The 24,747-nt window shown below is 28.5% G+C and overlaps 1 protein-coding gene across 1 annotated transcript in view; it reads right to left on the bottom strand.

Moving 5' to 3' along the window:
* Positions 1-4,809: 4,809 nt before the first annotated feature.
* The window catches only part of LOC113372193 (pair-rule protein odd-paired-like), a 30,331-nt gene continuing 10,393 nt past the window's right edge, over positions 4,810-24,747 (bottom strand). Inside the window, exons 3-4 of the mRNA XM_026612518.1 lie at positions 6,981-7,226; positions 4,810-5,280 (exon numbers count right to left, since the gene is read on the bottom strand). Of these exons, the coding sequence (XP_026468303.1) occupies positions 4,931-5,280; positions 6,981-7,226 (596 nt within the window). The 3' untranslated portion in view covers positions 4,810-4,930. The remainder of the gene's footprint in view (positions 5,281-6,980; positions 7,227-24,747) is intronic.

Here is a 24,747-nt window from a genome sequence, read left to right as displayed (position 1 = left end):
TTATGAAGTTACAAATCAGTAGATCTAGTAAAGAATAAATTAAGTATATAAATATAATATAAATATAATATAAAATAAAATTGATAAAATAAAATAAATGTAAACTGAATTTTCACTCGATATTACTTGGCTATTCGATACTTAACAATTTGTTTGATATGTTACGTTGCGGTTTACATGTGATTTTATCTTGATGCTCAGAAATATAGTTCTGGGAATTTACCAGCAGTTTAATAATTGCACTTGGTTTTATATGAAATGCATTAACATGAATTCACAATAGTAAAAATTGAAATGTAATGTAATACTTCAAATCCACATTGCATAGACTTATAAGATTCAAACGACCACATTATATTTTAGTAGTAGTAGAATGGATTAGTGTTTGTTAGTATTTGTTAGTATATTAGATACGAGAACTAAGAATGCATATCATGCAAATGGTCATTTGATTCATGAAAGCCAATGCTTTAATGATTTCGTAAACTTGTAAAAGATAAAGCAAAAACTGAAAGTATCAATTAATGAATATCTGAGTAAATTCAGTGTTCGATAAATACATTCATATCAAATGCAATTCCCAATAAAACCACAATTAGTGCATTACAGTGACATAAAAATTTAATGACTCTGCACAAAATGCAACAAATTCAAACGTACCTGCACCTGTAAAATACAGAAATTAGTATTGAATTATGATGAACTTCATTAAACATCATCAAATGATGATATGTCACCAAAGCTGTCTTCGTGTGCAATGCAGTTCCTCCATATTATTTTCAACAAATTGAAATGACTACTTTAACCCGATAAAATAGTACATTGAGCACAAAGCAGTTCCATAATAAAATAGTTTTGCTTTAAAATACTTGACCTAATACTTGACTTGATTGTGGTCCAATGTACATAATTTTTCTGATCTGTAAATTGAAGTGAGTTAGCACACAGTAATGATTTAAAAACACTTAAAATTTATCAATATGTACAGATACTCACTAAATGATTAAGTCTCGATGATAAAAATAAACATGAAATAGTAGTTCAGATTTACTTTCACTTTGTGTCTTCCAATTACAGCAAAAACTTTGAAAAAAGTATTTTATATTTGTATAAACAATAGTGAATTAAAAATAAATTATATTATTCCCGGAAGTCTTAGAACCGAGTCCAAATCACTTTTCGAATATAATGCACAAGGTCAACTAAATAGTTTTATTCAACAGTAGACATTATGAAATAAAATATATCCGGTGTCTATGACACTAATAAGACTTGAACAGAGTATGACGCAACACTGTCGAACGAAATAAAATCTGAGTGAATCCGCAAAGCGAAATGTATTTAGCACTAGTACAACATACCAAATTATATTCCAGGCAGCAAATGGCAAGGGGGCCTCTGTATTCCACGATGTTTTTTCGACCAACTCCGATGAGAAAATGATTCTATGCAATGACATTCCACAGACTGGCATAAACCATAGATATGCAAAAAGAACTTGTAGATGTGCGACTACGGAGCGTGCAAAGATGGCGCTGCATGTACCCGAGCGCCTCTTTGTTCGAAAATCCAACGAATATTTGTTTGAATCTTTAATTTTAACAACAATAAAACCGCTATAATTTAAATTAAATAACATCTCTTCATATCTATATTGATGCTCGATTTTTTTTTAAAGTAAGTATTCTATTAATTTACACTGCAAATATTTCAAAAGTTGTTAAAAACTTATATAACTAAAACAATTTTTTGGTTTTGAAGTGATATCTAAGGAATGAAAATACATTTTTGAATATACTGACAATTTTTTTCTATTTTATTTACATTCATATTTTAACAATTTTATTTTTACTCAAGTCAGTCTTACCGTGCACAAGTTATAAAATTTAAATTGATATACAAAAATGATCCAAGAGTTATCTTTAAAATCAAACATCAAATTTATTTAGTCATACCACAAATCTCATTTCTAAGTTAAATATTTAATTAATAATATTTTTTATTCGTGACTTATAAATTAAAGTATTTGAAATCAAAATATGCATACTCAAATCTAACATACCTTATTCTGGTACAAGCACTACGTCCTGAAAAGTTCATTGAAAATGAAAATCTGTCTAGAATATAGGTGGGAAAAACAACTTTATATTAGTAAAACATAATAAAAATTGTTCTAATATAAAAATAAAATAGTAATTGATTTTGATTTTTCCAAAAAATTTATCGCGTATCTAAAGACTATACATTTTGCTTTTTACCGTGTATATTCAATTCTGCAATTTTTTATATAAAAATTATCTTATATTATTATATTATATTATATTATTATATTATTGCATATCCAAAGACTGTACATTCAAAAAACTTCGAAGCCCGCCTCGGAGCAAGCTTCGATCGTTTGGAAAAAAAAGAAAAAAAAAATGGGAAAATATGTTTCGAACGAAGTTTTGGGAAAAAGAAATTTTTGAAAAAAAAGTTTGGAATAATAATTTGAGAAGAAAATCATTTGGGAAACAAAATTGAAAAAGAAATGGGGAAAAATATGTTTTCGAACAAAGTTTTGGGAAGCAGTAATTTTTGAAAACTACTAAGACATGGACTTCATAATAGTCCATGAACTTTTTTCCAAATATTTTCCTCAAAATTTTTTTTTCAATATTTTTTTTTTTCATGATTTTGTAAAAGCAATAATATAACATATTATACCAATCTATGTGTGGCAGGTTGAACTTGCTATTTTTGTTCTGGAGTGTTTAGGCAGCTTACAGGCAGAGTACTGTAGGACTTCGAAACATTGAGTTAGTGATGATCGGGATTATTTGAATACACTATATATATATATATATATATATATATATATATATATATATATATATATATATATATATATATATATGAACATCTGTACTCACTTGATCTAGCCTTGTTCCAAGTAAGTATTCGCCCTTCAATGAACAAGTGATCTTTGATGTTATTAAATAAGTTAAAACAGCAAAGTTAATGAGGTTAGTAGAATTAGTGAGTTATTTGAACTACCAAATAGATAATGCTTAGAAGATAGAGTTGCCAAAAAATAAAACGCTGTTCGAACCCATTTGAGAGATGAACCCGTAAAAAAAACAGGATTAGTGCAAAGTCATACAAGATAGACTACATGCAACAATGATAAAATTAATAAAGGTTTACCCTCGTGTCAAAAATTTGATCATGATCTTCAGGGCAACAGGATATGCATCTGGAAGATTACACTGAACCTATAGAAGAGAAAAAGAAAGTTATTGATTATTTTCGGTCATTAATTGTAAACGTGTGCTCGCGGGTTCTCTCCTGGCAAATGGCCCTTTTGTTCTGATTCAATTTTTTTAGATTTAGAATATATTCGAATTTATATTTTGAAAATTCAGTGAATATAAATTAAAATTTATTATAAATTGAAAAAATAGTGATTAAAAATTTCGTAATTTTAGTTCAATTTTATGTAATTAATTTTAAAAGTATTTAGTCATTACCAACTAAAATGAGGTTAACCTGGTTAGTTAGGATAGAAATAGTTGAATAATTATAAATACATTAGAGTTCTATGCTATTTTATTCGTGACATTTTATCACTTTCAGTATTTTTCGTAGATTTCAGTTATTGAGGCCATCAACATCATTCTGGTTCTAAGATATGATATATAATAAATAAGATGATAAATCATATACACTTGAAAAAATAATTAAAAAGAAATTTGCCCAGAGTTAAATAATAAACGGTAAAATGTATTGTTTTCATTAACAATGTTATTGAGTATTTTGAGTTATTGAGAATTATTTATATGATCAACTTAAAAATTATAATTCATATAATTGCTTATATTATTTAAAAGTTACAAATGAAAAAAAATTGTTTAAAATCGTACGTAAACATAAGAAGCTGCAATGTATGTACATATTAAAATACAAAATTAAAGTGTATCGATTTGCTCTATAGCATTATATACTGTTAAACATAATCATTGATAGTTAACTCATTTTTTTAACTCAACATACTATTGTAAGATCATAAATTGTCTTAGAAAATAAATTAAATACATTATTTTAGCATCTCGTAACAAAATATAATCATTTTAGCCTAAAATAATACATTCAAATATTTCATAATAGTAACGCTATATGCATTATATTATATTTTTCCAATAGTCAGTATATATTTTCTATTGGTGAATATAATTAGAGCATACCGTGTGAGATTCAAATATTTTTAATGTAAGCATTTGATTTAATTACTGTTTCAATATTGATAGGAATATAATTAGATATTTTTGAGATGAGGAAAAAATCTCATACCATAATTCCTTCATAAAATCCAGGATATCTTGCAAACGCATAAATAAGCGTAGGTACAATTGTAAAGACCATTTCACAACATTTTTTAAATTTTAACATCAATTAATATTTGAGATCGCTTACAGAATTTTTTACAATCAAGCAAAATTATCATATATGACAGTCTTATTTAAATTATAATTATAAGTCGAACGATATATCACATTACAAAATAACATAATTGTTATCTCAGATAATTTATCTGATTTTTGTCTATTCAGTTCATTATAAATTTTATTTTTACTTATAATTAATTTATATATACCTATATACAATATATTTAAAAATATATATATTTGGAGAGAAGAATAATGAAAAATGTGAATCGGCAATTAGAGAATTTGCAAGCAGAAAAAAGTATTATATATTGCTTAATAAAATCATATTTAAAAATATACCTATATTAATTTCCAGTTACTAATTCCGTCTCTGAATGTCTTCTTCGATGTTTATAAAATGCTTAAAACTGTTCTAATTAAAATCAATAGCTTCAAGTGATACAGAGAAATTGTTATCCTACTTTTTACAATATTTACACTAAAATCACCTCTATTCACTAATGTCAATATGCCGTTGCGGCACCTGTGTGGTGATGGTTCATCATCAAATGATGATGATTAAGATTCAAATGATGATTCAGCGGGCTCAAATGATGGTTGAAATGGTGGTCAAATGCGTGGTGATTGCCAAGAGATGGCTCATGTGTGTACCATTCGCTCTTTTGGTTGTTCACTGTGACTAGTGGGGAACATTGTCTTGCCAGAGGAGGACTTATGTTCTTCTGATTGTTCAAATGGATGTGGTTGGTGGTTGGCTGAGCTTGAGGCTGATGACCGGCAATGTGGCTGCTGGTCTGGTGTCCTGATAAGGATCCCACGGAGGACGTGGAATCTTCACCTTCGCTATCGTAACCTAAAAGAATAACATTAAAATTTAGTTGTGGAAATAATAAAAAAATGCTATGGGGCCGTTCAAGTATTACGTAAGCACTACAGGGAGGCGGGGGGGGGGGTTATTGATTTGCTTGTTTTGCTTATTTTTGGTAAGAAATTTACTTACTTTTGATGACAAAGGGGGGGGGGGGGGTAAATAATTGTAATAAATCTGCTTACGTAATACTTGAACGATCCCTATCAAAAAAAAAATTCAGAAGTGTAATGGAAACATAAACTAGTTGGTTTGGTATTTAGCCTTGAGGCAAGTTACATGAACTTCCCGATATGTGTGAATAATCGACTTAATCAATTAGAAATATATTTATTTATGAGTGATTAAAAGTACTTCGAGTGGATTTAATACACATAATTGAAAATGAACGAACGAATACGTTAACTCGGAGTAGGTATTCTCTTAAAGCAAATTTTCAAAAATCAATAATTTTTATAATTGAACCAGTTTCCAGGACTTTAATGGTTTATTATGTTCAAGACCAAGTACTTTATCATTATACCAAGTAAATAGTCTAATTTTAATTTTAACAAATGTCAAAAGAACTACTCATTTTCTCAAATTTTGATGAATTTTTAAAATCAAACTATTTATCGTAAGGCCGTAATATTTCAGTAAGTTTCATAAGACCATGGTATATATCGCTAAAAAAAATCCATAAAAATCGGCTTAAATTTTTTTTCAATAGATAATTACAAGAAAACGACTCGGTAGATTTTCATCTAAAACTATTCCCAACTAATATCTTTTGAACAGTTTTTGATTTTTTAAAATCGGTTCGGTAGGATGAGCTTAAATGTGGACGAAAAGTTTAACACTTTTTTTCAAATTGCAAAGAAACGGCTTGGCAGATCGTCATACAAAACTGACAAACGATAGTCCTCACCGAAATACATCAAATGGCTTTTAAATTTCTAAAATCGGTTCAGGCGTTTTTGAGAAAACGTCGATCAAAGGTCTAATTTTGACAAATGCCAAAAAAACGATACCAATTTTGGCAAACTTGGACGAATTTTTAAAGCTGAACCAGTTGTCGTAGGGCCGTAATATTTTAGTATGATCTAGAAGACTATGGTATCTACAGTCAAAAAAATAATCATAAAAATCGTCCATTTTTTTTTTTTAACTTTATTACAAGAAAACGGCCCGGCCTATCTCTACCAAAAACTAATCAGGTCGATTCCCAACCAATATCTTTCGAACGATTTTTGAATTTTCAAAATCGATTCAGAATTGGAAAACGTGGACAAAAAATTTTTCACTTCTCTGCTATTTACAAAGAAACGGCTTGGCCGATCGTCGCACAAAACTGACAAACAATAGTCCTCATCGAGATGCAACAAATGGCTTTTAAATTTTTGAAATCGGTCCAGCCGTTTTTGAGAAAACGGCGATTTACGGCAAAAAATCTGTTGGTGCACACGCACACACACACACATACTTTTTTCCAAATTTGATCTTATTCGATTCAGAATGGCTTGAAACGTCGAGAAAACATAAAATTAGCGAATCGGATTTTTTGATGAAAACATAAATTTCTCCTTCGGGAAGTTAATAATTACTGCCGATCATACCATAACTTAGCATTACCATAAAATTTCTATTCTATCGCAGAATTGGCCCTTGAAACAACATAAGGCATATATTTATAATCATAAACTTACCAGTTCGGTTGTTTCCAGAGCCGGCGCCTGTGCCGTTTGTGGTTCCATCGGGGCAACAATTGCTCATGCCATGTACTTTCATGTGTTTCCTTAAGGAACTAGGATGTGTATAGCTCTTGTCGCAGCCTCCGACACGACAATTGTACGGCTTGTCCGACGTGTGGACGTGCGAGTGCTTTTTGCGGTCGGATGAGTTGGCAAAGCGACGGTCACAGCCGGAGTGCTCGCATTTGAACGGTTTTTCACCTGGTAAGGAAATTGTTGTTTAGTAAAGGAAAAAAAATTACAAAATGACAAATTACAAAAAAGAAGTTTAAAAAATGACTACAAGAATTGATGACGCATTTATTTACTTTAATAATCACAAAGAAAGTATTTTTTGAGCTTTTTTATTATCAAGCTTTTTTATTTTCAATCTGTTTCAATACTAGTATTGAGAGCGGAGCCAGCCACCCATCAATCACGCATATCCCAAAAACTCTTGAATGTCCCAACTTTGAATTTTTGTCAGATATTGAGTAAAGTGTAGTAACAATGTACATCAAGTTTCATCAAAATCAAATTATGCATTTTTGAAAACGTACACACTGTTTCAATACTAGTATTGAGAGCGGAGCCAGCCACCCATCAACCTCGCATATCCCAAAAACTAGTGAATGTTCCAACTTTAAATTTTTATCAAATATTTAGTAAAGTGTAGGTATAATGTATGTCAAGTTTCATCAAAATCGAATTATGTATTTTTGAAAACGTACACACTGTTTCAATACTAGTATTGAGAGCGGAGTCAGCCACCCATCAACCTCGCATATCCCAAAAACTATTGAATGTTCCAACTTTAAATTTTTGTCAAATATTTGGTAAAGAGTAGTAACAATGTATGTCAAGTTTCATCAACATCGAATTATGCATTTTATAAAACCAAAACGGTTTGGTTTTCACAATATAATCGATCAAATTGGAGCTTTTTGCCCTGCCTCACACTATACCAAGTAGAACTTAAAAAGTAATTAATTACTAATAAATTAACATATTACTGAATTAAAATTATTGGGTCTTTGGTATGATTTTTATTCTTTTATGTCTAAGAATGTGTGAGAAGTCAGTAAGAATGTATGTAGAATTGATTTGGATGATACAGTATTTTTTGTTTATAATGGATTTTTTTCTAAATGAATAACTTCGCATCGTAACTAAATAAAATGTCCAAGAGCTGTTATATAAATTTTAATTCGTTATCCAAAAAAGTATATACTTTACGCAAATTATTAATTGTTTTTGCAATTTAATTAAGAAACTGATATAACAGGGTGTGAGAAAAGTCAGTGAAGTCAAGATAAACCGTATAGAAGATGGAAAGAACTAACTAAAAAACATTTATTACAATGCAAGAAAGAGTATGTCGGTATTTGCAAATTTGATTTTTTTTTTCATTTTTACTCGATTTTTTTCTTTGTTATAATACTATCTTGTGTTTTTCCATTCTAAAATTTTGTTTTGCGCCAACTTTGGATGAAAATTGTCAATACAAATTTGTAATTTTTTTTAAAAGAGAGGATTCTCAAAGTTGACCAATTTTGAAAATTTTAATTCATAGTTCTACGATAGTTTTAATTCTTGAAAACTTGGAATAATTGTATCACCATTCTCGGCTGTCGTGTTAGAAATGTGGTTTTCCATTGCGGATTCAAATCTAAAGAAAACATGAGAATTAACCACATAAACTTTTTTTTTAACTTCTTGAGATTGCAACCAGTTTTTAAAATTCAAAAAAAAAATTAGTTATTATGATGACAATATGTAATGTTTTGACCAAAGTAGAACCGAAAAATGGTTACCATTTTACCGAAGTTCTAGGTTGTCCCTAAAATACTTTGTGAGATATTTTTTCATAATGTGTTTCATGATAATTGTGATCAATACTATGAGCCCGTGTTGTCTTAACGTTGAGTTCTGGGACACCCTATATTTAATGCATTCACCGTCAAAATAAAAATAACTAATCGATCAGTTCTCGAGCCTCCTTTACATTTCGTGAAGGACTATTCCTACATCTCTTAAACTTGAATTCGCAAAATTCATTCTTAACTACCACATAATACGTTTTCCAAACATGACTCGCAGATGTTATCGTCGAAATTGAAATAATGCACGGAAGTCGTATGTGGAATTGCCCTTCGAAGCGGATCTAAAAACCTAAACCGGCGTGCAACCGAAAGCGTAAATATTGTATAAATATTGAACAAGTATGTAAACTGAATGCGTGAATAAGGACCCTCTCAAAAGGACCTTTTCATTGTCGCGCGGAACACAGAAGGACCTCTCTTCTTCTCCTCTGATACGTATTATATTATATTCATACAATGCCCACGGGAGTGGTTTGAGTTTTCTCAACAATATGAATGCTTGTTGCGTCTTATAGAAGGAGAGGCGGTAGACAATTTCCCAAGGTAATTGAAATATTTAAAACTAGTGATTCATGGTAAATTGCTGGAACTTCCCGTACATCCCGTACTTGCCGTACTCCCAAAAAAACATCAATAAAAATTTGTTAGTGAGTATTTTTTTTTATTATTAGTTTATTACTAGTAGTATTTATTTTATATTACTAGTTAACAGCTAGTAAATAAATAAATTTAAATAAATAAGAGAGCAAAGAATAGAATTTATATGAAAATAATATCCGTAGTATGATGATTTAATATAAGTAGTGAGTGAGTAATAACAATTATTTTAAATATTTTAAAATAACTATTGAAAATACTGTGAATCTCATCAACGCATTTTACAAATGCATTATATAGACCACACAAGCAATCTGCTATTTAAATCACTCTAATCGGGTGCGCTGTCCTCTAAGAAACTGCTATTTTTTATAATATAATATGCTCAAAAACTGTTTCTACTAGCTCTCCATCTATTACTGAGTTTTCTCCAAACTCAAATCAATAGAAATAAGGATTCTTTACTTTGTGTGAATGTAAAGTGTAAGATCTATTTCTTAGTACACGTATCTTAATCTTATGTTAGGTAAGTCAGATTTTTATCTTGAGGACAAAAATGTTTTTGCACAGTTTTTTTGAACGTTGTGATGAATTATAAAGAAATTTAGATGATGAGAAAAATGCTCGAAATATTGAAATTGAAGCTTGTTGTGAATTTTTCCATATTTGTAGTGACCATTAGCCAGTGTAATTCTTGAATTTGTTAAAAAATTATATTTTTGGTTGTTGTAACTAACATTCTGCACTTTCTCTATTACATTAATGCATTTAGTATTTTTAGCATAATAACAAACAGAATAATTTTTATAGTAATTTTGGTGCTCTACATTAAGAACGAAATACAATACTATTTCGTTCTATAGCTTAATATTAAAATGATTAGATATGAATTACAATTACAATTTGCATTACATGTAAACCAATTTTTTTATCCAAATGAATTTCTAAATTTTTCATATAATTCTAATTATATTAAAATGCCTATTTCAACTTTCACACACTGATCCTTTCCCCAAATCTTTCTCAAATTCCCAAATCCCTCAAAGAATACAGTATTCTTAACACGTTCTCTTGGATCGAATGGAAACATTCTAAGTAATTTGTTAGCTGTAAACATGCGCACAATGGATTCACCTTTTATAAAAGACTGTGAAAAAATCAGTTTGTGAACTAATATCCTCTATAAATTATTATGACACCGTCACAAATTTTATAAGCATCGTAATAGGTAAAATAAATAGTTTCGACGTTTATTAATATCTTACTCGATGAAAAAATGGTAGATAAGTCTTATTGTTGACGGTATTAGAGTCTACGGGAATCATAGTTGTAATAAATTTAGGGATCATGACTTATTTTTAAGTAATGAGTTTTGTATAAATATTTTTGGAGGTGTAGGTATACACATGAAAACGAGGGAAGCTTCATCATAAAAGGATAAAAACTTATAAATAATTAGACTTAGAAATAAATTTCGACAATAAACTTTCACGACAAATACATTTTTTCGGTATTTGGATTATTGAAATAATTATTTCAACCTCGATGGTGATTTTTTTCGGTACCTCTCATACTTGGCGAACTTTCAACAAATTGTGGCAATTTCCAATATTTTTGTAAGGTGATCAGAATTTTTGCGTGCAAAATTTTTATAGTCTTTATATCTAATTAAAAAATTGACAAAAAAACCCCTTACCCCTTTTAAACAATAAAAAATAGTAAATAAATATAAAACAACAGCAATTTTACAAGAGATGGATAAATTAAATAATTATTTCAACCTTGATATTTGGTGAATTTTTAACAAAAGAGTGGTATTTTCCAATATTTTTGTGATAAGGTTTATTTAAATCTAGTTTAAATTACCACTAATGTTTGACAAAAAATTTCACAAAACCCTTATTCTGGGAAAGGTGTAAACAATAAAAAACATAGGAAATTGAAGAATAAAATAAGGTAAAAACGTGAATTAAGGTAAAAACAGCAATTTTACAAAAGATAAATTAAATAAATAGCTATTTCAACACTGATAATAAATATTTCTGACCAAATACCAGATCAAGGTTATTTATAGTGTTATCTCTGTATAAATTGTACTCTTGAAAGTTATATTTTGCATTGGTTGAATATTTTGTAAAATCCCTTTAAATTTAAAAATAAGACTGTTCACGCCAAATCAAAACATTCTATGATTATGATATAAAAACAAAAGAAATATAATAAAAAATCATAAATTTAAATCAATCAATACAATAAATTAAACATGTTAATATATTGTAAATACAAATACAATTTGTAGTTATATTACAAATAAATACGTAATTAATATTACAAATAAAGGGTTTTACATCAAATCATTGGTCTCACAAAAAATCAACCAAACTAAACAAACAAAAGACATTGGGGCCTGTTTGCCCCCTGATCTTCCCATTTTACCCCATGTATAAAAAAACAGGTAATAAATTTTTGAAAAACAGCATAAAAGCAAATTTCTACAATGATGAATTAGCTGAGAGCTTTACTGAACATAGTCAGATAGTTGTTTGCTTGATATTTGTTATTTGTTGGAATATAATATAATTGCTCAAAGTCAACTAGGACAATTTGTGCCGCGTTCTACTCTATGTAAAAGCTAATTCAAAACGATCAACCTTGACCCGGAGTAGCAAATTTTTATTATATAAAAATATTTTCAATAATTTCTAATTATAGACTTCGACATCCCCAATGATGATACTTTTCGGTTGAATCCCGGTGCAATGTCAGACAGGACAATGATTTCGTGTAATAACTCTTCTAGTGAAAGGACAGAAGGGAAGACGTATAATATATTCCTGTAGGAAATCCGCTCATGACAGACTTATGAAACGACCGAAAGATAAACACTGTGCAAAGCCCTCTATTGTGTCGATTCGGGGGCGAAACTTAATTAAGGTGCCGATTCAAAACTCCGCTCGCCCTCCACGTGCGGGGTTGCTCTTCTCGTCTCTATTCCTGGCAGCAAAACAATTTTGACGCGGCGACGTTTTTTTAGAGACGGGATATATATATATATATATATATATATATATATATTGTTTTTAACTTTTATCTACCTAGTAAAATTCCTAGTTAATTCCTAATTGCGATACTTCTGAAAATGCCAATTTCGATATCAAACTAGTGGGGCGCATGGCATTGTGCCTTAAGGCAAATTGCTGGAACTTTCCGTACCAAAAACTATTTTTTTCAAAAAGATTAACATTTTTGAAAAAAATTTACTCTGAAAAAATTAGATTTTTGAGAACTATAAAATATGACAAAAATTTACTTTTTTTGAAAGAAAGACGTTTTGAAGAAAAAATTATTTTGAAATTTATTCTGAAACCGCTAGACCTGCCTTCATGAAAATTTGATCAGTTCTTCATCTTGTTAATACAAGTAAAATGTTTGAATTATTCAAATCAGACGCTCCGTTCTCTTAAAAACTGAGTTACCGTTTTTGGCACTTTTTGCCCCATATCTTTGGAACGGCTAGGCCTGCCTTCGCCAAAACCTAATCAGCACGTCTCCTCATCAATACGAATCGAATGTAATCTTGAATTATTAAAATCGCTTTATCCGTGTTCCCGAAATCGTCGACGAATCCGCGCACACACACATACACGCACACACACACACACACACTACATCCATTTTTTCTAAGGTATGCCAAAATGTTCAGAAGGTTTTGAAACGTAAAGATATATAAAAATTTTCATTTTCGATTTTTTTGCAATTACTATAACTTACCCTACGGGAAGTTAACAATATTTTGATAAGAAAATTGAGGTTTTCCAAATAAACAACAGTACTCACAACCAGAAAAAACTGACGACAAAAGAAAATACTTTTATAACAGATTTTTAAACATTGCCATGATTGCCATCTTGATCTACTTTACTTCTCTCTACTTTAAAATATTATTGTTAAAAAATTCCTGTCATTACTTGTTTTTGAGATACCAGTGGTGGACCTTTCTACACGCGGACTTTAAAATTAACATTTTATTCTACCATGTGATAAAGGCGTATAAATTAATAATATTAGTTACAGTTTATTTTCCAAAGTTCTTAATTAGTGCCCTGTCAAAAATCGAACAAAATTCGCCACTCACTGAATAGGTATCTCTTACCTGACTTTGTGCCCACATTGAATTCTCATAATAATAAATTTGTCCTTTTCAGAATCTCAGAGGACTCCTTTGATATTTTATTAATGGTTTCGGGATTCTTTGTATATGAAAAAAAAATGTTTACAAAAAGTCAAAAATGATATATGATTTAATGCTCAGAAAAGGAGAAGATATTGATTTTGAGTTTCTATTTAATGACGTTCAGAAATTTTTGAAAAATTAGCACCTGTTTCGAGGAATTTTAAATTTATTAAAGTGTCTCGATAACTGATAAGATCGGTTAATGATGTAAGATGTATTAACCTGATCATATTTACTTTATATACTCTTAATTATGTATGTATATATACATATAGATTATTATATATAAAAAATTTATAAATAAGTATGAATTTTATATGTATTTTTTCGTACTTGTTTTTGTTTGCATATGGGGCAGTTTCCAATACATTTGTAAGCTGATGAAGTCTTTTATGAAAAGTATATGCACAAATTTATTGAAGTATATAAAAAGTAATAATATGCTACAAAGAAGTATGTAGTATTTGTGTATTTTGCATATAATTTTTTTCTAATAATTTCAAAATCCAATTTAGTAAGGTTTTATCGTTATGCAAATGGTGACAAAAATGGGTGTACTAAATAATAATATTTAACAAAGTTAGATTTGCTTTTTTTTATTTAAAGAATGAGGCTATGGAAGGTTATAGACAATATTTCACCGCTCTCCTCCAAAGTATTTTCTGGTAAGCCAAAAGCAAAGAGAACTTTGCCATTATTAAGCGCAATAATAATCAAGGGGATGGAAAGTTGCGTTATAAATGTGTTTGAAATATCTTTATTAGAGCGTTTAATGCTTTTAAATATTGAATCATCACCCTTGACTTGCACGACTTGCCAAGGGGAAAATGAAAATAATAGTCATACTCGTATAGGAAAAGCATTATTGCGTGCCTGACACCAGAAAGGGAGATCTCAAATTCAGTCGGCTCGGTGTTATTGTTTGATGCAGATTTCGACTGGGATTTATGTGTGCCTGAGACATATTTATTATATAAAACGTATATGGAAATATAAATATAGATTCTGGATATGTAACAGACAATATTTTATATTTGTTTCTGTAATTAATCTTTGGCAAATAAAGCGCTCGTGCAGAATGTGATTTTCACTGTTAGGGCTGCTACACATTAAATAAATGTGATCACTGATGATCAATGATAAATTTAATTTTCAGTAGAAACTAAAATCATGTTATGAGCTGACAAACAAAACTTAACAGTTTCTAAAAAATTTTTACTAATTTTTTTGCATTTTGAGTCCAAATTTGACTCTTCTTCAGTAGACAAAAACCCAAACATTATATGTGAAATATATAAAAGGCAAAACCCCCAGTTAATGAAAATCAACTTGAATAACGACCATGTAGTGAAAAAATAAAGCGTATTTAATTTGAAAAAAAAATATTAAAAATTAATTATTGAATAATTAAAAATAAATGACGTCCATCCTAACCGAAAGTTCGTGAACGAATCAATTTTCAGAATCGAATTTTATAATTATATATATATATATATATATATATATATTACAATTATTCGATTGGTGCTTATTAGTCTATATAACTACAGTTAGATTTTGTTATTATATTAGGAAAATTTTATATTTGATTTTTAATAATTTAATTTTATTGCATGAAGAACGTTACATTGGACCTGCATATATTTTTCAATATGGAGTAAATAAAAGGTATTAATAAAAAATTAAAAGCCAATTCTTGTAATCAATTCCAAATATTTATGCTGTTTGTAACAATTAAGTATAATTGTCAAAATGAAGGAAGATTTAGAATAATTATAAAATAATTTAATTATTTTTAAAGTAGAACATACTAAGTTGTTTCAAGTGTCTTTAATCAATTTTTCTAAAATCTTTCTTAGGGTTTACGATCTCTACATCACATATCACGTCTCCAAACTGATCAAATGCGCCATCATCATTGATCAGAACGATTGATGATCTATAAAAACATCGAGCCGATCATAAATAAAATATATTTAAAATAATTGGGAAAAAACGCCTGGTTCAGTTCCTTTGTCGAGGGCACCCTTTGTGTGACCTGCCCCAACGAAACAAAAAATATACGGCCACCCCGTACACAAAAACTTGTAAATTTATGATGATCCGCATTTTTTATATTTTCGAAATAAAATATGAAAAATATGGAAAAAAATATAATCGTGCTTTCAACCCCTATGTGAGGGAAATAAACGATGATTCGCTATGGGGTGACATGATAGATTTTTTAGCGAAGAGGATGTAACAATACAATGTTTGTTGCTAATTTGTCGAATCCGAAGTGTAGAAATATTATATTTGTGATTGATATATGACTATTGTGAGGGGCTTTTGTAAAAATAAAATTAATATTTTTGGATATAAAAATATAAAATTAAAGGTGGTGAATAAAAAACAAAAATAGAAATTTAATTTGCTGAAATTTCTGCATTTACTTTGACGTTGCTCAGGAGACTAACTGATATTTGAAGCAATAAAAGTATTTAATTTAAAATATGTGGCATAATGTGTTTGCAGAAAAAATTACGTAACGCAAAATAATTTATTGCAAAAATGCAGCAACATAAATTAAAATAAATCGTTAATATAAATTTATTAGTTTTAATAAAAGTATTATTAACAACACATATGTTATTATATTTTTTATAAAATTAATGCATTTGATCGTATTTAAGAAAATTCTTTTTTGATATTTTGAATTCTTCAAAATTGTGTACTATTCTAAATTTTTAGTTGCATTGTTGCCAATAATTGGCTTCATGATATTCATTTTCGATTGTTATTGATTATACATCATCAAAATATATTTTATTAATAAATAGTTAAAATGAGTAAGAAATTATTATAAATAGGAAACAATTTTAATTATGAGTTGTTAAGCCAAATAGAAAAATAAACAAAATTATTAAGTATAAAAATGAATTGTCCATGTCATATGAAATTTCAAGAACAGTATATCTCAAAGGAATTTTAAGCATTTTATCACAACGTTTGAAAATAATATTCTAAAAAATTAATTAAAAGCATCACTCTCATGGCATTTTAATAAAATATCAACAAGTATATATATATATATATGCATGTATATATATATATATATATATATATATATATATATTTCTACAGGTATATTCTTGTAATATGATATATTTTTTTCGAGAATTCGGCTGTAAGAGATATGTTTTAGAAAAACCGCATAAAGCTACTGATATAGGTACGTTCTACCACAATATGAATACAGATCACTTATTTTCATTATTAATTTCAATTCATCTCAATAACTCAAAATAAAATTAAATTACCATGCTATTGTACAAAATGCACGCATATTACAAAATTTGCAATGTATGTGCAATTTATTACTTGTTATATGAGCTCAAACCACGCATAATATTTATGACATGTCGTCCAATAAATTTTAAAAGACTTGTAAAGGAATAATAACAAGTTGCGATTAAATATTATTTGATGTATAATAATATTCGTAGTGGTTGATATCAGTATTATATTTATAGAGCAGATTAATTTTTCTGTATTAGGTGTAGACAATTTTTTAAATAGCCTTATTTAAATTACAGTAATTGCTAGTTATATAATAGTGTATTTTAAATATCGAGTTTGTAAAAACTGAAGTATATTATGAGATAATAAACCATTTCAAATTTTAAGATCGAAGAAAAAAATAATGGCTACTAGATATTGTTATAAAATTTTAAAGATAGTTCTTTCTCGAGTCCTATTCACTCCGTAGTGTAAATTCCCCCCATGTTTTTTTTAATTTTCACGTAATCTTATTATTTATCTGTATTAAAAATCTGTATTATTTTAGTATATTCAAAATCCATCATTTTTTGCTAAATCACTACTATAATATTATTTTCGGCCTCCTATAAGTCCGCTGTAACCAAATTCCAAGACCGCAAAACCTTTGTCAAGAAAGATCGGTTCAGGTTTTAAATTTCTTGAGGATAAAAAGATCTTGTTTTGTATTTATTAAACACCGATTCAGATTAGACATTTACCTATGTACCTATATAGATATTATATATGTTATTACCAACACACCTGTATTAAAAAAACCTATACGTTATACTAAAATAAGAGTCATGATTATTTTATTTCATTAGTAGATTTTTCGTTAGTCATCAGATTGTAATATTGATAATAATATATTGGGAGGATTATCTAGGATAAAAAAACTACATAAAATTAAAATTATAGCCGAAGTCTAATTTATGGTTTTCTTGTCAGGTTTTTCTATATAAGGAAGAGATAAATGCACGAGGACTTTTAGCCGCCTATAAATATTATTATACATACATATTATATATAATATATATATATATATATATATATATGTGTATGAGTCATGAGTATTATTATTCCATATTTATTGTTTAAGAAATAAAATGTAGTATAAATTTCCTTCAACCCACGCTTTTTACATTAATCCAAAGCCAAAAGCCAGATTTAAAAAAGAATATTTTTTCCGGATTTTGGCTAATAATAAAATATTTTCATTGTTTTAGAGTTATTAATAAATTTAAATAGCATTAAAATTGAAAAGATGAAGCATTATAGTTATAGAAAACACCATCAACCATTAGTTAGAAGTTCTTTTTTTAATATTTGTAATAAAAGTTTATTTTATTAGTATTCTACTAATATTATTTTATAGCGCTCTTTAATGTTTTAGTTTGTATCTTTATATCAGTATATAAAAATCAATTTAATGTATTTCAATTATTTTTTATGATTCATATAGTGTTTTAAATGTTTAATTGCACTCCAGAATTTCACTTATTTTTTTATTTAATTATTTACATAATAAATTTGAAATTAGGTTAAATATAGAGTTCATTTACCATTAAAAAAATTAAAAAATAGGAAAGAAATTTTGCTCTTGAAATAAAAGGGAGGTTTGTTGTGTAATAACTTTTATGAATTGGTTGCCCAAAAATATTTTTTTATATATTTATATAGAACTTTTTTCGTTACTTTGATTACTTTTCTGAGAAAGTTATAAATAAAGTACACAAAAATGTTGAAATAGAAATTCCAAAAAAATTCAGGTGAAACTCAGGTGAAATAAGTGAGTAAAATTTTAAAGATTGCTAAAAATATGAAATTTTTACTTGCTGGTCAGTGATGTTGAAACCTCGTATTTCACATTTTTTTAGCAGTATTTTAAATTTTGTAAATAATAAATATTCAATTCAATTTATAATATTTCAACCTAATGTAGTTCCCTCTTGCAAACCAGAATGAAGATAGGTATTGCTTCGATAGTCGTAGTACCAAATGAATTTGTCCAATAACCCATCGATTGTAATATTATTTACCAATGTTACAATATATTTCCAAGTGGAAATAAAAAGGAATGATGAGCAGGCAAAGTGAGTTTCGTATTTTAAAATGCGTGAACCGTTCGCATGTCAACATTTGTATATTTATTACGGCGAGAGGTCAGAGCTACGATCTTCGTTATTTACGACACCATTGCAATATTTATATGCGAATGTGTGGCTCTGTTCTCTTCTGTTCTGTTTCATTTAAACAATAATTCACAATTTGCGTTTATTAATAATTTCACGGTAAGTGAAACGACGCGGTTGCATCTATAGGTGAATTCATGCTAGGTGTAGACGACGCACGGAAAAGATAGTTACTCAAAATCTGCAGATTTTTATTCTAAAAATATTTTTTTTACATTTTTATTGACAATATAGTAATAGAAATCTTTTGTTTAAATCAGAAATATCTCATTATTAATTATTCTTGCACGATTCAATAGAGTTCAATGTTTGCTCTACGAAGGATAGAGTACCTAACAAATAGGTAGAGTAACTTCTTGCAAATCCCAGACGCTTCAGTCAAAATATTTGTAAATTTTATGTACAAAAATTAAATATAATTGTCATAAGTTCCATCAAAACCCAAACTGTCGTAAACTGATCAAAACTGACAATTTGAATCAGTCTGCAGTAGTTATTAGTTTCCCACAGGCTTGGATGGAACAAACTCATAAAAATTTATGAATATATGTATGAAAATTTATATTCTGAGACAAATCTGTCATACTTCGATTAATTAGAAAGCACCGTCTCTAGTTATAGATATCACTCTACAGTTTGGAAGGCTGGGATAGAAGAAACTCTCAATAATTTATAAATATATGGATGCAAAATGAGTCATATAGTTGGTGACATGAAAATTGAAGCTAGTGAACAGTACATGAATCAAATATTTATATTCTAGGACAAATCTGTCAAAATTCATTAAAAATCACTATTTGTATCACTAATCACACTACAATTTGGAAGGTTTGGATAGCAGAAACTCTCAATATTTTATAAATATGTGAATGCAAAATAAGTCATATAGGTGGTGACATAAAAATTCAAGTAAGTGTACATTACATTAATCAAACATTTATAATCTGGGACAAATCTGTCAAAAATCGATTAATTCAAAAGCACCATCTCTATTACTAATCACACTGCAGTTTGGGGAACTTGGATGGAACAAACTCTTAATAATTTATAAATATATTAACGCAATGCAAAATGCATGAAAAATGACCCTTTTGAAATAGGAGAATAAAATGAAAAGGTCGGAAAAATTTGTTCAGAGGAATAGAACTCTTTTATAAAAAAATACCAAGATACTTGCTAACATTAACCTTGCTATCTCGTACAATGGCCTGACCAAAATATATATAAAACGAACCTGTTTTTTGCTTAAAATAACTTTATATCAAACTAAGAAAACAAAAGTTTCTGATGTTAATTAATAACAAAACTTATGCTATAAATTTATATATGTCATTTTCTACTTCATCTCTCTTCGAATGAATAATTTGTCCAGTAAGTCGTTCTCTACAGTTCATGGGTTGAGCATAAGTTGTGATACGATACAAATACTTTTTTAAAATTGATTACATTCAAAACAGAAAGACAGGTTTACATAAATACTATTGTCTGACGCTTTTTAAATAAAAACATTGATTTATTTCATAATATATTAAACTTGTAATTTTATAGGTTATAAGTGTACGAAGCAGAATGGAAATTATCAACGCCAACGAGATAAATGATAGTAAAATACAATTTAAAAAATGTCGAGGAATAGGAATATGAATATCGAGCGATGCTTTTTTGTATTGTTTATAATAGATATATCTATCACATACAATGGCAATATCAGCTTATAACCGATCCGTTGTTCAAAAAAGCTGTGATAATGTACTATAAAACCGGTCTTGGTAAAAAAAAAATCTCTGCACATGATAGGCTTATCTGCTCTTTAATAATATAGGTACTCTGTATCGAGTTCTCCTCCCCGTAGTATTTCGCTCTACTTTATTCCACGTCGGAGGGGTCTTTTAATAAACCCCTAGACGAGGTAGGGGCAGATGTGTTCGGAATATTCGGTTCGGTGTCTTTTTGTCAATTTCAATACAACACTGCACCTACCAAATAAGAACTGTGTTCATGACAGGCAAAATAATCTGTTGATAAATACACGAGAGACAGGGGCAACTTTTTTAATCGCGGATTGGGAAAATGGCGATGGAGTCCATTTTGGATAAACGAATTTTGGTAAAGAGTTTGGGGTCTATTGTTTATTAAAAACTAATGCAAAACACATTTATCACAAATATACTTGGTGAATAATATAGACACAATATGCATTTAGATACGTATCGCAAAACGGTTATTTTGCTGTTTTTTAAATAATAGAAGCAACAATCTATATTTTTCACTTATAACATGGATTATTATTATGGTAATGATAACATTGATTTTCCATCTATGGAACTATTAAATTCTGGGGCCGATTCTGCCGTAAAATAGATCAATGTTATGACAAGGATATGTTATGTAGCTGTTTTAATATAAAATAGTACTAAAAAATGTCAAAATCCTTTGTGGTTTCTGTGCAGTCAGGCGTTTTAGATATAAAACCTTACCTAGAAAGCACACAAATGACAAAAAACCGATATTATCATAACTGCATCTTTGAGATACGGCTTGATAGCATATGAGTGAAGTTGCATTTTGTGTAAAAATGTCTGATTGCACAGCAAATACATGGCATTTTGACAGTATTTAGTACCATGTTCTCATATAAAATAGTACTAAGAAATGTCAGAATCCTATATGGTTACCGCGCACTCAGGCATTTTAGATATAAAATTTTATCTAGAAAATGCACAGATATCAAAAAAGCGATATTTTCACAACTGCATCTTGAGATATTGCCTGATAACATATTAGTGAAGTTGCATTTTGTGTATAAAATGCCTGATTGCACATCAAATGCATGGCATTTTTACAGTATTTAATAGCATTTTGTATGAAAACTGGAACCTAACATAGCCTTGCCATAACATTAGTCTATTTGAGAAGCAGAATGAGCCCATCTGATTGATGTCTAAAAATTGAAATAAAAGAAACGAAGTTGGCACATTATTTTTTAATATGTAGGTACAAATATTATAGTATTCATCTTATCCTTACTGGATTTTAAAGCTATTTAAGCCTGCGTTTTTTCTCTAATATCATCAATCACCTGCATTCTTTCCTTTATATCTATCTGATGCATATTCTAAACTACTAACTTTTTTCTTACATTTCATTTTCCGATTTCAATCTCCTGGCTATATATTTTAATCAATAACTACATCGACGTTTATGAAAATAAGTATATTTTTATTATTTTGCACCTGTACACAAATTCTAAGCCCAAATCTTCATTAGTATATGTGTAATTTAAGATGTATTAGTTCTATATAGATATTTTGAACAAGTGTGATGTCCCCAAAAAAGATTCTGAGCAAAGATAAGCGATTTAAGAGGACGTATTATACGACAGATCGATTGATAAACAAATTAAGGTTTCAAAGGAGCGCGTGACACGTCTAAATAGATTACACATGTAAAATACAAATGTTGGAAAAAGTCGTTGTTAGTGCATCAGATAAATTCTAGACCGAAGGCTGATGGAGGATTTACAACAGGTTTTTAATTTTAGCACTAAAAACTCTGGGTTGAGCATAATTTCACCCTGGCATAATATATCTACTCGTGTAGGTTCAGTATTGAAAACTGAGCAGCAAATAATTGTTTAATTTTATTCTATTTTGTTAAACACAATTTAGTAAATTATTAAAATTATATAAAATCATGTGTAGAATTATATGAAATCATTATATTAATTATTGACGACAATTATAAACTGTAGGGCCACTGCTAATTGGCTGAAAAGGCAGTATCCTAAATACAATTTAAAATTACTTTTTTAATAATCAATATAATAAATTTCTTAATTTTGAAAATAATAGAATGAAAAAGTATAAACGAATGATTTGGCTCTCTTTCGCTATTTTATTTGACTAACTATCTCAAATATAAAAATTACAAATACAGCACTTTTGATGCCTTCTGACTTTATCTGATTATTTAGTTTAGATTGATTTAGATTGATTAATTTATCTTTTCTACAGTTAAAATTTCAGGAAATACGGGTTGACAATAAAGTAATAATTTTGTTTGCCAACAGACATATAAATAAAATATAAAAAGATATTTAAAATTTTACTCTCCTTATAACATATTATAGCTTATATTTTAGTGGCATTCAAGTTGCTTTTCTAGCAACTTCTATAACCCTTTAATTGAGAGTGTTTTTTTAACATTAAATTGCAAATTCATACTTATATTTCAAATACTAGATTTGAACAAAAATTGCTTTGGAGAAAATCTATATAATATTCCTATCAAAATGACTATTACACGAATATGATTCTATTAGATTTATCCTGTAATATAATGTATCAAATCGTATTGAATTGAAAATGTATTTAATTCCTTAAATTTTTTAAATATTTTAATGTTTCTAAAGTTTTGTTCTATGTTTTTAAATGTTAGGATTAAAAATTAGTGGAGCTGTTTGAAAGTTGATGAAAACATTGCAATTTTTAAAACTTTGAAATTTTTTATTTTTTTTATAATTCTTTTATCCCAGGTATATTTCACTTATAAATTATCAGAAGCTCTGTATAGTGGTTTGAATTTTCCAAAGTTTTCTTCTATTTTTTTTTAATATCAGGATTAAAAATTAGAGGAAATGTTTTGAAGTTGATAAAAATATTGGATTTTTGAAACTTTAGAATTTATGAAAAAAAAAAATTTTTTTTATCCCTGGTATAAATTATTTATAAATTTATAAATCATTTATCATTTATAAATTATTTATATCCCTGTATAGTGACCTAAGTAAAATTATATCAAATTAAATTTTTAATTTATTTTTCTGAATTTTTCTCCCAACTACTATTACTTTTCTATACACCTACTATATACGACACAGAACCCGTGTCAGTTTAATTTGCTTGTTTCAGAGTTTCATTAGGGATCGTGTTTTAGAATCGTAATACTCAATAAAGCTAAATCGTGATCGATGAGTTTTTGGTGTAGATTAGTTTTCGAATCCCTTTTAGCACCCTAATTACGCGCTCAAATCTTGTTATAGGGTTTAAGAGATTAAAAATTAATACAGAACACACATTGCAGAGAATTGATTACTATTAAATGGAAAATCCGCGAAATAAAGGATTTATTGGAAAAACATTGAGTGAGATTACAAATTTATTCAATAATTTATATAAATCCAAGTAGAATCAATTATCATGTTAAATAATGTAGACATTAGTTTGAGTACTTTTCCTCATATTGTCCAAAGCAATTCAACCTCCTATCGATTAATCTATGAGTTTATTTTTTTCGCAATATTTTTCTACAGTTCATTGACGTTCTCGTACATTAGTTAATGTTGGATGTTGATTATTTTGTCGAAGGCTTTGAAAATCACAAAACCCTCACATTTACCCACTTCGTCCTAGGGTCGACCGAATCACGCCCATCGACCAGATACATGCAATAACACGAGTCAGGAATTGACATTCTCTCTATACATTGCATTATAAGACTTCAAATTGTAATTATCCAAATGATATTTCATAATTGAA

Source organism: Ctenocephalides felis, unplaced genomic scaffold, assembly GCF_003426905.1.
Source record: "Ctenocephalides felis isolate EL2017-DRISC unplaced genomic scaffold, ASM342690v1 CF-g0.4_SCAFFOLD_01604, whole genome shotgun sequence".
NCBI classification, from domain to species: Eukaryota; Metazoa; Arthropoda; class Insecta; order Siphonaptera; family Pulicidae; genus Ctenocephalides; species Ctenocephalides felis.
Note: the sequence above shows the minus strand (reverse complement) of the source record. Positions and strands in the feature narration are given on the sequence as shown.